The sequence below is a fragment of the Budorcas taxicolor genome, chromosome 19, assembly GCF_023091745.1.
Source record: "Budorcas taxicolor isolate Tak-1 chromosome 19, Takin1.1, whole genome shotgun sequence".
Taxonomy (NCBI): Eukaryota; Metazoa; Chordata; class Mammalia; order Artiodactyla; family Bovidae; genus Budorcas; species Budorcas taxicolor.
Window position 1 is genome coordinate 42,753,208 of NC_068928.1, and position 16,584 is coordinate 42,769,791.

General features: G+C 42.6%; 1 protein-coding gene across 1 annotated transcript in view; it reads right to left on the reverse strand.

Annotated features, from left to right (window-relative positions):
• Positions 1 to 278: 278 nt before the first annotated feature.
• The window catches only part of BRCA1 (BRCA1 DNA repair associated), a 65,215-nt gene continuing 48,909 nt past the window's right edge, over positions 279 to 16,584 (reverse strand). Inside the window, exons 16-22 of the mRNA XM_052658434.1 lie at positions 14,161 to 14,238; positions 13,626 to 13,666; positions 7,960 to 8,043; positions 3,558 to 3,612; positions 1,941 to 2,014; positions 1,267 to 1,327; positions 279 to 414 (exon numbers count right to left, since the gene is read on the reverse strand). Of these exons, the coding sequence (XP_052514394.1) occupies positions 290 to 414; positions 1,267 to 1,327; positions 1,941 to 2,014; positions 3,558 to 3,612; positions 7,960 to 8,043; positions 13,626 to 13,666; positions 14,161 to 14,238 (518 nt within the window). The 3' untranslated portion in view covers positions 279 to 289. The remainder of the gene's footprint in view (positions 415 to 1,266; positions 1,328 to 1,940; positions 2,015 to 3,557; positions 3,613 to 7,959; positions 8,044 to 13,625; positions 13,667 to 14,160; positions 14,239 to 16,584) is intronic.

Sequence of the window (16,584 nt, forward strand, 5' to 3'; positions counted from 1 at the left end):
TGTTCAATTGGTGGGGTTTAAATTATTTTAAATTCTTTTCAGGTGAAAAATTACTACAATTTTGTGCTCATGGCAGATTTCAAAGGGAGACCTGAAGCAGAAAATCTTTAAGCAACCCTTGCAGAGCCAGAAGTTCTTTTCAGGCTGATGTACATAAAATATTTAGTAATCGGGGCTGTGGAAGTACTGAAGAGGTGCTTCTTAAACATGGAAAAAGACCATTTCTTAAGCTTATTCTTGGGATCCTGCAGAGACAGGCCCTATCTCTAATATATGCGGCTGGCTGGAATCAGCAGCAGCTCTGGGCGACCTGGGGGACCAGGTAGGTGTCCAGCTCCTGGCACTGGTAAAGGGCCACACTGTCCAGTACCCACTCTCGGGTTACCACAGGTGCTTCACACATCTGCCCGATCACTGGGGACAGAGAACACAAGCAGAGATTAGTATCAGTTCACATTTTCCAGACGAGACTCTAAATCTACTCGGGGCAACTGGTTGGATGAGTTTGTAGAGCTCCTCAGGCAGGAGCTAAATCATGGATCCTCAGCAATGCTTCAGGATGTAGTAATAGAACCTTACTCTGAAGCTCAGGAGTGACTACTGGTAAAAGCCTACAGCCTCTGGCAACTTTATTAACATGAGCTCCAATCTGTTAAAGGAAAAATCAACAGAAACAGCAAAACAGCATTGCAATTTAATGATGTGGAAACATGTTTGCAATATCTTAAATGAAAAAACAAAACAGTTGATGAGCATGATCACATCTGTATAAAATATACCTGTGTATACACAGACACACGAACTTTCTGGTGATCCTCTCCAAGTGGACAATCTTGGGCTTACTGGTATTATTTTATTGCGTTTGTGCTCATTTATATTTTATGTGATGAATTTTCATATTTAACCCTCCCCCCGCCGGGGAAACAATTCAGGCACTACTTTTAAAATATAAAATAAACAATAAACATGTTTTGAAAGGACATTTCGGCCATTCATTCATTCATGCAACAAATATTTATTGAGCATGTAGAGTGTACTGACAACTGTGTTAATCAAGCACTGGGTAATCTGTAGTGAATAAAATGCATCCCGCCCCATAGGACGCAGGTACAAGCCTATGGCCTTCTGGAGGCTCTCACAGGTGCACCCTCCACCCAGATGATACAAATAGGACATTTAAACTTAAAGGCACCACAGTAATCTGCACACTTAACCTGGACCTTCTACCTCAGACTCCTCTGGATGAAACCTTACAGAGAGACTCACCATGGAAGCCAGCATCCTCTGTCCAGGCATCCGGCTGCACAACCACAACTGGGTGAGTACCCTGCACCCCCAGGAAGGAAAAAGCATCGAGGGTGTCAGAACAGGACTTTTGCGACAGTCACTTCACCACTTCTCAATGGTTTGCTGAAGCAGACTACTCTGTGGGCGACCACACAAATGAGGGAGAAGGGCACATGGTAAAAAGGAAGGGTCAGAGGGAAAGAGGGCTTCCCAAGTGGCTCGGTGGTAATGAATTCGCTTGCCAACGCAGGACATGCAGGAGACCTATGTTTGCTCCCTGGGTTGGGAAGATCCCCTGGAGGAAGAAATGGCAACCCAGTCCAGCATTCTTGCCTGGAGAATCTCTTGGACAGAGGAGCCTGGCGGGCTACAGTCCATGAGGTCGCAGAGTTGCATCCAACTGAGCGACTGAGCACACACGCACACAGAGGGAAAGAGTATCCCCTTAGGTGTGTTAAATACCTGGAGCTCTTGGGTTCTCACTTACCCCTTAGAGATAGAGTCTTCTGGCACAGGTACAAGGGCAGAGAAGGGTCAGGGTGAGGTGAGGCACCTGAGGGTACATTGGGGGTTCCTAGGGACTGATGGGTTCTGTCTTGCTCAATCTCAGGACAGGATACTATGTCCTCCCTGATAGGGCACCAAACACTTACCTGGCCTGGGGTGAATGATGAGGGCTCCTTCACCACAGAAGCCCCACACAGCTGCACCATCCATTCTAGTTGATCTAAACAGGACATTTAGACTCAAAATCACCACAGTGATCTACACATTTACCTGAGCTCTCTACCCCATCCTCCTCTGGATGAAGGCTTACAGCAAAACTTCTCAGTGGGAGAGTCCATGTTTTGCCACTCCAAAGGGACAGAAAGGCCTTAAACTACAAATTCTAATTCTACAAAGTCAATTTGCCACGGATATGCTACCTACTTTGCTTATCAGTACCCATAAGGCCACTTGGTAGATAAGGTCAAAGTCTCTCAAATGAAACTCTTTGGAAGAAAAAAAAAAAGATCTAATTTCCATTAATTTGCTAAATTGCTGGCTAAGATACTGTGAAAAAATACCCACCTGCCATCCCTCCTTCCCTGCCTAATTCTGTGTTGGTAATTGATAATCACAGCCACTGACAGCACCACACTTGGTGGTAATTACTGTAAATGTCAAAAGACGGGAAGATAATTCATTCAGTCAAGAAAAAAATACAAGTCACTCTGGACAGAGACTCAGCACATTGGTGGGGAAAGGCTGTCTACAGAGCTGGGATCAAATCCCTTGGGGGAAGAAAAATTGGAAGAGATCATAGCGATATGCCACTTGGACCTGGAAAATCAGCAGAACTGACCGCTGGGTGGCTTCCAGGCAGCTTCAAGTTCTCTTTTCCATCAGTCAGTCCATTTCTAGGGATTGCTGAGATGCTCCTTCTTGTTTGGCTGAGTACACTAAGGTCCATTAACTCACCTCCAAAGTGACAGCTTGCTAGAGACCCTGGTTCTCATTATATCAAAGTACAGAAACACTGAGAAAGCTCTGAGTGGCACTTGGAAATTTCATAAAAATCCAATCAGTAAACAATAAAGACAAAAGCAAAATTACTTTGCCAGGTTCTGCTCATCTGGTCCTCAGGGGAGTAGGAGGACCTGATCTCTGGGACAGAAGTGGGTACAGAGGCAAAGCTGGGTAGCCAGAAGGCAGCCTCTATTTGGAAAAGGCCAGAGGGTAGCCTCTGTTTGGAAAAGAATGAACCAAATCTATACACACCTCAGGACCTCAGCGCTGTACAACTCCAGAGCTGAGCTCCACAGCACTTCTCAACATAACATTACATTCAGTATTGAATTTAATTAGAAAATGTTCATCAAGAGTCTTCCTCTGCTCTGGGCCTGTGTGGGGCCCCAGGCCCACAGGGCTTAGGCAGCTGCTGTGCTTTGGTCTCTGTTTCAAATAAAGATGGTTTAGGAGGAGCAGAATTCTTTCTTGACATTTACAAGCCTAAAAGGTATCTTCTCCCTAACTTATTATTTCCCCCTTTCAAAAGCAGCTCTATCCCACTGAGCACAGAGCACACTGTGTGCTAACTCTTTACCGCCTTCTAGCTCTTGAGAAGGGGCACTGGGCTAGTTCCCTGCCATAGGCTATTTAGGTGCAGTTTTGTCTGATGGGTGGTGGAGAAAGAGAATAACCTCTAGAATATCTCACCCAACTGAGGGAACCCCCATAAGGTGATGATGTAGGGGAGAGGTTGGTGCTGGATTGAGCAGTTCTCTTACCTGTGGGCATATTGGTAAAAGGTCCATAGCAACAGATTTCTAGGCCCTTGAAGATCTGGGTGAAAAGAGGGAGAGGGGTGGAAAGAAAGAAACGTTCATTGTAAAAGATATGGATTTTATAAAAAGCAATATAGAGGACTTAACCTGGTGGTCCACTGGTTATGATGGCACTTCCAAAACAGGGGGCAAGGGTTCGGTCCCTGGTTGGGGAACTAAAATCCCACATGCCATGGGGGGCAATTTCCCCCCAAAGCAATATAGAGACTCTCAAAAGTAAGAACATTTCCTTTTCTTTAACACCTGATAATTTCTGCTGCTCTTTTCCAGAGATAATCAGCCCAGTGTCCACAACACTGATGGATTTTAGAAGAATTTAAGTGCTCTATGTATTTGATCTACTTTACAGTCATTCATTGTCGTTCAACAGCTGAGGATCCCACCTTGCTACCAATCAGGTCCAGGCTCTCCCCTGACCTGTGCAGGTAAATTATACTTCTTGTAAGATCAGAAGAAAAAAACTGGTCCTCCTTTATCTTAAAGAAAAGGCTTGGATGGCAAAAGATTCAAGTTATCATCTGAAGTTTGATGTCTATCCAGACTTGATAAGTCAGTACGAACCCTGACCCTAACTGCCAGAGAGGCTTATATTTATTTTATGTGTACATGCTCCTTTTCTTCTAGTTCCACAACATCTGTTCCTGCCTTCACACTGCTCTTCGAATGGCCACTGTTCCTTCAGGCAACCCAAGTTGTCTTCAACCTAACGGTGAAGCCTGATTCTGCCTCTCTCCACTAAGCTGACTGCATAAATTTCAGGAGACACAGATCACACTGTAACTTGTAGGTACCTCTTCTACTCACAGTACTCAACAGACTGTCCAAAAGAACTTTCTGTGATGGTGGAAATGTTCTATAATTGCTTTAATGAGTTACCTGTAGCTAACGAGCACTTGAAATGTGATCATGATGATTGAGGAACTGAACTTCCTATTTTATTTAATTTTAGTTAATCACAATGTAAACAGCTTCATGTGGCTGGTGACGACTCTTTCCAGACAAGCAAATTCTTACCCATGCTTTGGCACAGGTTCTTAGGGAAGGAATTAAGTATCATTTTAAAGAAAAAGTCGAAATTGTACCAGTTGGCTGGATACATACGATTTAGGTAGCCTATGTTCTCTCCTGACCCTCCTTCTTTCTCCCCATTCCACGAAATCGAAAACTGTCTAGGCCTAGAACTCACAAGGCTTCAAGAGAGACTGGAGCAGAGAAAAATCAGGAAGCTAAAAACACATGATGGCCTTTTAGGAAATGTTCACCTTTCTCCTTCCTCCCCTCCCACTTTAACCTCAGCCAGAGGAATAAGGACAGATAGTAGGACAAGTCTGCTTCTGCTGTAAATGACAACCTCCATCTGTGCCATTCTTACTATCTCTACAAATAAACTGCATCCTAAACCTGTTGGCAGGACCTACATGTTTATGATGCTAAAAGTTGTCTCCAGACAGCCAGCTGGAGCCAAGTGAAGTGAAGTGAAAGTCACTCAGTCGTGTCTGACTCGTTGGACCCCATGGACTATACAGTCCATGGAATTCTCCAGGCCAGAATACTGGAGTGGGTAGCTGTTCCCATCTCCAAAGGATCTTCCCAACCCAGGGATCGAACCCAGGTCTCCCACATTGCAGGTGGATTCTTTACCAGCTGAACCACGAGAGAAGCTCAAGAAAACTGGAGTGGGTAGCCTATCCCTTCTCCAGCGGATCTTCCTGACCCAGGAATCAACAGGGTTTCCTGCATTGCAGATGGATTCTTTACTAACTGAGCTACCAGGGAAGCCCGACTGGAGCCAAATGTTGCTGCAAATAGTACAAAAGATTAGGAATTCTAATTCCTAATTCCATTCTGGATGTCAACATCCAGGCTGACATTCACTGATGAGGATGTCTAGTTGTGAGATAGGAAATCTGAAATTTCACCTCTTCAAATACATTTCTCTTCCACAAAAAACCACTATGGTAACACTTGGTGTCTTATGAACAACATTACTTTGACCAGCATGTTCCGTCACTGCCATTAACTCCAAATGCTGGACTTTCCTTTCAAGGAGGGAAGAATCTGGTGCTGACTCTGCCTCGCATCCAGTGGAATAAAAACAACTGACTGGCTCACACAGAGCTGCCCTGGGGCCCAAGCAGGAGGAGAAACAGGGCAGCAATTTTTTCTTGGCATCTGGAAGTTACTTGATAGACTCAAAGGGTGAGGGTACGCCAACCCCAAGGGTTTCTGAGCTCCAGGGCTCCATCTGTGCTCATCTCCCAAAGCAGTTTTCCTCAGAAAAGCATCTCTGTTGGCTCTCTCTCAAGTCCTATAAAGGAACAGGAGGTGCTCTGTATGGGGATGTTCTGAGATGCCCAGTGGTGCACATTTGGAAAAGGAGGGAATGCAGACCAGGAACATCAGCGCTCAGTGACCCGAGAGCCAGCTCAGGCCTGAGAGGCAGGTGCGAAATCTTTTTCTTTTTTTTAAGTTGGAGTATAATTGCTTTACAAGGTGGTATTAGTTTCCGCTGCACAATGATGTGAATCAACTGTATGTATGTATATATATCCCCTCCCTCGTGAACCTTCCTCCCATTTCCCCAGCCCATTCCACCCCTCTAGGTCATCACAGAGGACTGAGCTGAGCTCCCTGCGCTATACAGCAGCTTCCCACTAGCCATCTATTTCACACATGGTAGTGTATATATGTCAATGCTATTCTTCCAATTCATTTCCCCTTCCCTTCCTACACTGTGTCCACGTTTGTTCCCTACATTTGCATCTCTCCTCCTGCCCTGCAAACAGGCTCAACAGTATCATTCTTCTAGATTCCACACATTTGCATTAATATACAATATTTCTTTTTCTCTTTCTGACTTCCCTCTATGTGACAGACTCTAGGTCCATCCACTTCGCTACAAATGACCCACTTCCATTCCTTTTTATGGCCGAGTAATATTCCATTGTGTATACACCCCAAATCCTCTTTATCCATTCACTTATCGATTTGTCCTGGCTACTGTAAATAGTGCTGCAATGAATACTGGGGTACATGTGTCTTTCTGAAGGTGTGAAATCTTGCCTGGATTTCTCCTTGAGAGAATGACATAATTTTGGCTACATCATCCACAATGGTATGATCTGGGGAGGAAAGTCACTGAATCTTCCTGGGCCTATAGTCTTTTATTTGTAAAGCTGTCAGAATAATTAAATTTTCTTCCTGTATGAAACCTCCTATAACATGCCAGGAAACTATGGTGTTGTCATTAAGAGTCAGATTTGAGAGGGAGACTGCAGGGGTTCAGCTTCTAGTTGGGCTCACAACTAGCTGTGTGAGCTTGGGCAATTTACTCAACCTCTTTGAGCCTTAATTTTCTCATCTATAAAATAGGCATAATTATAGTACATGCTTCCTAGAATTGCTGTAAAATTCTTAATTAATTAGCAGTCCCTGGATATAGTGAACATGGCATAGATGTTAATGATATCACTTCCTCTTCTATGCTCCCCAGACAGAACTGGGTACACCCCCTCACAGCACTTATCACACTGCTATAGAGAAACACCACTGCAAAGGAGAAAGTGCAAAGGTTTTAGATTCACATCTATCTCAAATGCCAGCTCTGCCATTTATCAGCTAAGATTTGCACCCTAGAAGGAAATCCAAATTATATAACTTCTCTAAACCTCTAAGCTCCCTCATTTATAAAACAGATAATACAGTTGGCCCACTGCCTTATTGGATCCAACAAGTTCTATGTCCAGATTTAATCAACTGTCAAAGGAAAATATTTGGAAAAAAAAAATTTGGACATGGGTTTGGTCCCTGCTCTGGGAAGATCCCACATGCCTTGAGACAAACTATGCCAGCGTGCCACAGCTACTGAGCCTGCACTCTAGAGCCCCTGAGACCTAACTATAAAGCATACATGCCCTAGAGCCCATGCTCTGCAACAAGAGAAGTCACTGAACGAGAAAGCAGACCCTGCTTGCAGCAACTAGAAAAAGTCTGAGCACAGCAAACAAAGCAAAAATTTTAAAACAATATAAGGGAAGATATTATATGCAAATGCGACATCATTTTTAAAAGGGACTTGAACATCCTTGGATTTTGGTTATCTTCAGGGTGTCCTGGTACCAATTCCCCAAGGGTATTGAGGAATGACTGTACTTATTTACTTTGTTGGGTTAGCAAAGCTAAAAAAAAAAAAACAACCCTATTATGAACGCACCTACTTGTTCTAGCAGTGTAAGGGACCATTTTATAAGGCCCCTTATAAGATGAATGAGACCATCTCCTTGAAGTGGTCAGAATGCAGAGGAGTAGGTGGGCTTTTTGTCAACACTGGGGAGAAGGGCTTTACCTTCTTGTCCCGGGATTCTCTTGCTCGTTTTGGGCCTTGATGGTTTCTTCCATTGACAACATCTCCTCTGACTTCAAAATCATGCTGAAAGAAACCAAACCCAAACCACAGGGGTCAGAGAAAAAGCTTCCTTCAATGCAAACAGAGGAGATACGTCATATTTAAGGAATGTATTGCCAGGCAGTTTTGACCCCCTTCCCCCAAAATCATCCTTATTGGTAGAATGAATGAAATGACCAGCATCTCAGCTGCTGAAATCAATTCATTGAAGCAAATCTTTCTGGACAGAAACTAACAACTGGCTTTTCACCTCACTGGGACTTGATGTATTTTAATTTTCAACATCTATCTCCTCTCAAAACATTCACTTAGCATTTAAACTGCTAATACTGGGCTGTTTAAAGATAACTGGAGAATTCCTGATCTTTTAAATCAATCTGTATTATCATCTAAAGAAGTAAGGGCTTCTCAGGTTTCCCATTGAGAGATTTATAGTTAATGAAACCAAAATGATAAAATATATATTTAATATACTGAAGAAAGAGGCTTTTCATAATCATATTTTGACTGGTCAAGGATGAGGAAATAAAGACTAATCAAATTGAAGAGGTTAGAGCTTTTGGGAGAATTTGGGGAAACGAATGCTTAGAAACAATTCTTACTGAAACTTAGACTCTCAGGGACCACATTTGTTGCTAAGAGTATTATAAAGAAAAATAAAGTCATGAGTATAATCACAGGCTGTTATTAGGTAAAATAACTCTGGGACTTTCCTGTGGTCCAGTGGTTAAGACTCTGTGTTTCCAGTGCAGGGGGAATGGGTTCCATCCCAGTTGGGGAACTAAAATCTCAAATGCTGCGTGGTATGGTAAAAAAAAAAAAACCAAAGAACTCCGAATATTTCCTGGTCATGTGAGTGAGAAGAGTCTAGTGATAAATAATGTCATCTGTTTGAAGATGACCCTAAAATTAACAGTCCTCGTCGTACCCCTGTGCCTACTAACCTCTCTATCTGGGTGTCACACAACATAATTTCCCAAATCCATGCATCTGAAACAGAGCTCATGGGGCTTCCCTGGTGGTCCAGTGGTTAAGAATCTGCCTTGTGATGCTGGGGATACCAGTTCAGGAAGATCCTACATGCTTCTGGGCAACTAAGCCTGTGAGCCGCAAGTACTGAGCCTGCACCTTAGAGCCTGCAAGCCGCAACGAGACGCTTAATGCAGTGAGAAGCCTGTGCACCAAAACTACAGAGTAGCCCCTGCTCTCCTGCAACTAGAGAAGGGCTGCCTCCAGCAATGAAGACCCAGAGCAGCCGAAAATGAATAAATAAATAATTTAAAAAATAAATAAATAAAATAGAGCTCTTGATTCTACTCCTGCCTCTCACTCCTCCCCCTCCCAACACGCTCCTCCCTCATGTCTTCCTTATCTAATTAACATCACTAACATTCACTTCATTGTTCCTGACAATCAGAGGTTCCTGACAATTAATTGTACAAGACAAGTGATCAAGACCATTCCCAAGAAAATGGAATGCAAAAAGGCAAAACCGTTGCTTGAGGAGGCCTTACAAATAGCTGAGAAAAGAAGAGAAGCTAAAGGCAGAAGAGAAAAGGAAAGATATACCCATCTAAATGCAGAATTCCAAAGAATATCGAGGAGAGATAAGAAAGCCTTCAGTGATCAGTGCAAAATAGAGGAAAACAATAGAATAGGAAAGACTAGAGATCTCTTCAAGAAAATTAGAGATACCAAGGGAACATTTCATCCAAAGATGGGCTCAATAAAGGAGAGAAACAATATGAACCCAACAGAAGCAGAAGATATTAAGAAGAGGTGTCAAGAATACACAGAAGAACTATACAAAAAAGGTCTTCATGACCCAGATAACTATGATGGTATGATCACTCACCTAGAGCCAGACATCCTGTAATGCAAAGTCAAGTGGGCCTTAGGAAGCATCACTACGAACAAAGCTAGTGGAGGTGATGGAATTCCAGTTGAGCTATTTCAAATCCTAAAAGATGATGCCATGAAAGTGCTGCACTCAATATGCCAGCAAATTTTGAAAACTCAGCAGTGGTCACAGGACTGGAAAAGGTCAGTTTTCATGTCAATCCCAAAGAAAAGGCAATGCCAAAGAATGTTCAAATTACCACACAATTGCACTCATCTCACGTGCTAGCAAAGAAATGCTCAAAATTCTCCAAGCGAGGCTTCAACAGTATATGAACTGAGAACTTTCCAGACATTCAAACTGGATTTAGAAAAGGCAGAGGAAACAGAGTTCAAATTACCAATATTCAAAAAAAATAAATAAAAGCCAACATTCGTTGGATCATAGAAAAAAGCAAGAGAGTTCCAGAAAAACATCTACTTCTGCTTTACTGACTATGCCAAAGCCTTTGACTGTGTGGATCACAACAAACTGTGGAAAATTCTTAAAGAGATGGGAATACCAGACCGCCTAACCTGCCTCCTGAGAAATCTGTATGCAGGTCAGGAAGCAACAGTTAGAACTAAGTACGGAACAAAGACCTGGTTCCAAATTGGGAAAGAAGTACATCAAGGGTGTATACTGTCACCCTGCTTATTTAACTTATATGCAGAGTATGTCATGAGAAATGCTAGGCTGGATGAAGCACAAGCTGGAATCAAGATTGCAGGGAGAAATATCAATAACCTCAGATATGCAGATGACACCACCCTTATGGCAGAAAGTGAAGAGGAACTAAAAAGCTTCTTGATGAAAATAAAAGACGAGAGTGAAAAAGCTGGCTTAAAACTCAACATTCAAAAAACAAAGATCATGGTATCTGGTCCCATCACTTCATGGCAAATAGATAAGGAAACAGTGGAAACAGTGACAAATTTTATTTTCTTGGGCCCCCAAACCACTGCAGATGGTGACTGCAACCATGAAATTGAAAGACGCTTGCCCCTGGAAGAGAAGCTATGACCAACCTAGACAGCATATTAAAAGGCAGAGACATTACTTTGCCGACAAAGGTTCATCTAGTCCAAGCTATGGTTTTTCCAGTAGTCATGTATGGATGTGAGAGCTGGACCATAAAGAAAGCTGAGCACTGAAGAACTGATGCTTTTGAACTGTAGTGTTGGAGAAAACTCTTGAGAGTCCCTTGGACTACAAGGAGATCCATACAGTCCATCCTAAACACAATCAGTCCTGAATATTCATTGGATGGACTGATGCTGAAGCTGAAACTGAAACTTCCATACTTTGGCCACCTGATGCGAAGAACTGACTCACTGGAAAAGACCCTGATGCTGGGAAAGTTTGAAGGCAGGAGGAGAAGGGGATGACAGAGGATGAGATGGTTGGATGGCATCACCAACTCAATGCACATGAGTCTGAGTAAGCTCTGGGAGTTGGTGATGGACAGGGAAGCCTGGCCTGCCGCAGTCCATGGGGTGGCAAAAAGTTGGACATGACTGAGCGACTGAACTGAACATCCACTCCGTTGTTCACGACAAAAATTTAACCATTACACTCTCAATTCCCTTCTTTACCCCATCCTCCAATTTAACCTACTGCTCCTGCTTCAGTTGTGTCCGACTCTGTGAACCCAGAGACAGCAGCCCACGAGGCTCCCCCGTCCCTGGTATTCTCCAGGCAAGAACACTGGAGTGGGTTGCCATTTCCTTCTCCAATGCATGAATGTGAAAAGTGAAAGTGAATTCGCTCAGTCGTGTCCGACTCTTCGCGACCCCATGGACTGCAGCCTACCAGGCTCCTCCATCCATGGGATTTTCCAGGCAAGAGTACCTGACTGGGTTGCCATTGCCTTCTCCGATTTAACCTATTAGTAAGTCTTATTTCCAACCATCGCAAACTAAACTCTTCTTACCATTTCCAGGACTCATTACTGTACAGATAACATTCAAACTCTTTACCATGACTCACACCAAACCTGGCCCTTGTCTATGACCTTCTCCAACCTCTTGTCTAACCTCAGCTGCCTACATGCTGCTACTGCTGCTGCTAAGTCACTTCAGTCGTGTCTGACTCTGTGTGACCCCATAGACGGTAGCCCACCAGGCTCCCCGGTCCCTGAGATCCTCCAGGCAAGAACACTGGAGTGGGTTGCCATTTCCTTCTCCAATGCATGAAAGTGAAAAGTGAAAGGGAAGTCGCTCAGTCGTGTCTGACCCTCAGCGACCCCATGGACTGTAGCCCACCAGGCTCCTCCGTCCATGGGATTTTCCAGGCAGGAGTACTGGAGTGGGGTCCCATCGCCTTCTCCGCAGCTTCCTACATAAGATTCACCAACTCCCAGCTATACTGGCCCATTTTTCTTTCTTTTTCACTGGGTCCTAGTTGCAGCACACAGGACCTACAATATTCAGTATGTGAACTCTTAGTTGCAGCATGTGAGATCCAGTTCCCTGACCAAGGACTGAACCTGGGCCCCTTGCATTGGTAGTGCAGTCTTAGCCACTGACCACCAGAGACGTTCCTCCCTGGCCTATTTTTCTTTAACAAATCAAGCTCATTCCTTTCTTAAGACCTTTATGTTTGCTGTCCTCTGCCTATAACATTTGTTTCCTACATTTTTCAAGGTCAATTCTTTCTTGTTTCTTAGGTTTCAGCGCAAGCTTTTCAGACAGCTTCCTGGGTCTCTTTACCTAAATATTAATAGTCAACCTCTGTCCCCAGTCAACTGCCAGTCTGTTGTTCTGTATATTTCTTCATAGTGTTTATTGATATTTAAACACATCTTTATCTATTTATCTTTATTTATCTTATTTATTATGTATCTCCCACCCTTCAATGAACATTCATCCCACCAAAGCAGAGGCCTATCAGTCTTGCTTTCTGCTGTATTCCTGGTGCCCAGCAGATAGCAGGCTCCCAAAAATATGGCATTGAAAGTTAAAACCAACAGAAATGTCAGTTAATTAATTATGAATATATTGAACAGTGCATAATAGTTTAAAACTGTTTTTTGGTAATTTTATTTTGCCTGATCTGTTGTCACCAGCAGCTCTAAGATGGTTGTGCTAAAATTATTCCTCCTCCTACGCTCTATCTTATTTACCTTTCCCTGTTCTCAGTATCAAAGAGTGAAATCTCTTTGAAGGAATCAGATTTCTAAACAGACACATTTGCATGTTAATATGAAGGATTCTTCTTCAACTGTGAATGAGTTTTCTACAAAGGTGTATGTATGCGTGTAAGATTTAGGTGGGCCTGTTTCTCCTGCTTATGAGTCTTTGTTTGCTACTTTATAAATTCCTTTTCTTTTCTCTGAGGAAAGGATTGTTTCTATTAAAACAAACAAGTGAGAACACAGAACTTCCTACTTTGCTCTGCATAACTCTTTTTTTCTTTTTGGGGGGCTATACTGGGTCTTCACTGCAGTGCGTGGGCTTTCTCTAGTTGCAGTGTGCAGGCTTAGTTGCCCAGCGGAATATGGGATCTTAGTTCCCCAACCAGGGATTGAACCCGCATTGCCTGAATTGGAAAGCAAATTCTTAACCACTGGATCACCACAGAAATCGCTGCATAACTCTTGATGATGGATATTATCAAAGAAAATCTTTAGAAAGTAGTGCAAGGCAGGAAGCAGATAAATTTTTGGTGACTGTATGACTCAATGGTATAAAGTCTCTTTGATTAGTTTGTAAAACAGAGTACCTACCTCATCCAGCATCTTTCTTTCTTTAATAGACTGGATGACCCCTGAAAAGATCATAGAAAAGACAGGTTACACAAGAGCAGAAGAGCTCCCTTCATGGAGGTGGATGGTGAAGTGATTCACATAAGAGTGTGGGAGAAATAACACTGAACAGTGATCCTCTCTTTGTAAAACCACAGCTCCTTAATAGACTTCCTTCTAGAGAGACCGTTGATGCTTAATTTAACATTATAAAAGTGCTTGCTGCACGTGGATTTCTGCCTACAATTAAATAAATCCCTAGATTTTATGCTTAACATTGCCAGGAGCAGATTAGGTCCTATTAGTTATCAAAAGAAAAACATTTCCCCCCACACCACCAGCATATCTGAACAAAGACATATGCACTAAAGATAAAACTTAGTTCAGTGTTACTGTTAAAGACCTTTCCTAAATTCAGATTCAGCATCAGCAAAAACCTTAGGTGTTAAAATGTTAGGTGTCAAAATGCAATTTGGAGGTGTTAAAGGGAGGAGGGGAAAAATTATACGGTACTTACAAAAATAGCTAACTACCCATTTTCCTCCTGCAATTCCCAGAAAATATTTCAGTGTCCGTTCACACACAAACTCAGGATCTGCAAAATGGAAAACATCCAAAGGATTAGAAGTTTAAAACTAAATTAGGAAAGGCTGCCATTAAGAAGCTGAAGCACCCCAGGCTCCTTACGCTACCTGAGATCAGTCTGGATGGATGATTCTAACACTTCTGGTGATAGACTCAGAGGCTGAAAGCAGTCATAATTCTAACCAGCCAGTGCGGATCTTTGGAAGTTTGGAAAAGGCTGACAGGAAGGCAAGATCACGGGAAATGTCAGCCCTATTTTCTAGATGTCAATGCAGTTAAAGGTGTCTGTCATTGTGCTCAAGGAATTACCCATGTTGGTAGTATTGATATGTGTGGATGGGGAAGATCTATTTCATTAGATGGTACATGTGAAAGGAGAAGAAAAAAGTATTATTGAAATCCTAAATTTGAAATGTCAATGTAAGCGATGAATTTTCACCCCTAGAACTTCTACTTGGGGAATCCTAACCCTAATTCCTAATTCCCTTCCAAGTGACCAAAAAAAAAGTATTTTCATAGTTTTCCTCTTTTCAACCTAAGTATTTTAGAAAGCAGCTGAAGAATTGCTTCTGGTTTTTTTTCGTGTTTTAAAGGCCCCTGTGAAGGACTAAGGTAACTCAGGAAAGAACACTTAGTTTTAAACAGGAGAAATGTATTTAACTAAATCCTGAACACAGCAGGCCATCTGCTGGGAGTAGCAACTGCTGTTCTTCCTAACCAGAATTCTTCACAAATTAAAAAAAAAACTCCGCCACTCACCACCCCCCACACACAATTTTTTAAAGCTTTTTGTTTAACTGCCGTGAAGGCTGATTTAATAATATGTTTTAAACACAGAAATTTTAGGTCATTTCTAGTTTAAAAGCAACAAACGTATTATTGCCTTTGAGTTTAAAGACTTGAACCACTTTCAATTTAATTTGCATTTTAAAGTTTTCTTTTCACCTATCAGCAGCCTTGATCCAAACCTATAGCTTAAGATATATTCAAGTTTAAAGATATTCATCTCTAAAACATTACTTAGTTCACAGTACCTTGTTTTGTTGTCTGGTTCCTGTGAGCATTATCCTCTGTCCCTGTGGTTCAATCGTAATACAGTAGAAACCTAAGCTCTTAGAAGTTTTAAGGCAATGTGTCCCTGCCAAGGAGTCTTGATCCCACGCTCAAGAACAGAAAAACCCCAGAGAGGACTACAGAATCCATTTTGTTAGGGAGGTTTTAAGAGGTATGCTTCAACCTGCATCTTCTGTTAGCCACAGGAACCCGTCTTTGCTTTCTAGAGCTCATGAGTGAGCCTAACTCCTTCTACAGACAACGACTCTTCAGATATTTGAAGACGCTTGCCTTGTTTCCTTAGGTCTTCTTATTTCTTCATTTCTTCTTCAAATGACATTGCTCTAAATTCCCTTTCCCCATTCCCTTCATCTGCCTCTGGATAAACTGTTGTCAGGGACCAGTGTGAAAAGAAAGCACGGTGCTCAAAACAGAGCACATATCTTTCAGGAGCTCGCTCTAGAGGGGGTGGGGTTGCGTGTGTGTAGGGGGTGTCAGAATCATCACCTCACTTGCTCTGGTGTTAGGCTTTTGTATCAGTAAGGCCCAATTTCAAATGAGCTTTGTTAGTGGCCCTGAAATGTCTACTCAGATTTACCTTACAGTCAACTAAAAGCCTCTGAGGTCTCCCTTGTCATCACATAAGTGGAACTTAAGATTTTAAAAGGGGAAGGTGTCGGACAAATGAATTTTCCTTTCTTTTTCCTTTTTCATATGCTAGGCTATCTCAGAGCAATAACTGGACTTGTTTCCTGAAAAACTCTCAACCACACTGAAACTAGGGTTGGAGTGGGGTGAGGACATGGAGTGGACATGGAGCCAGGGTTTCCAACTACCTAGATTTTGAATAAGCAGATTTCACTTCTACTCATTCCCCTCTTTGCCCCATGTGTTTCGCTAGGACTTGGGCTCTGTCCTACCCAGAAAGCCCTCACACAGTGTAGTCCAGGCAGGGTGGACTAGAAGTGATTCATCGTTCTGGCTTATCATTCTCCAGTATTAACCCAAAATAAAAGAGGTTCAGGAAGTAGCAAAACTTATTATTTTTCTTTTATCAGGTAACAACTGACTACTGGAAGAAGATCATTCATGCTATGCTTAACAAATACTCCCATTTCTTCATATAGTTTTACACAACATTACATGATGAAGTCGCTCAGTCGTGTCCGACTCTTTGCGACCTCATGGACAGTAGCCCATCAGGCTCCTCTGTCCATGGGATTTTCTAGGCAAGAGTACTGGAGTGGATTGCCATTTCCTTCTCCAAGGGATCTTCCCAACCCAGGGATCGAACCCGGGTTTC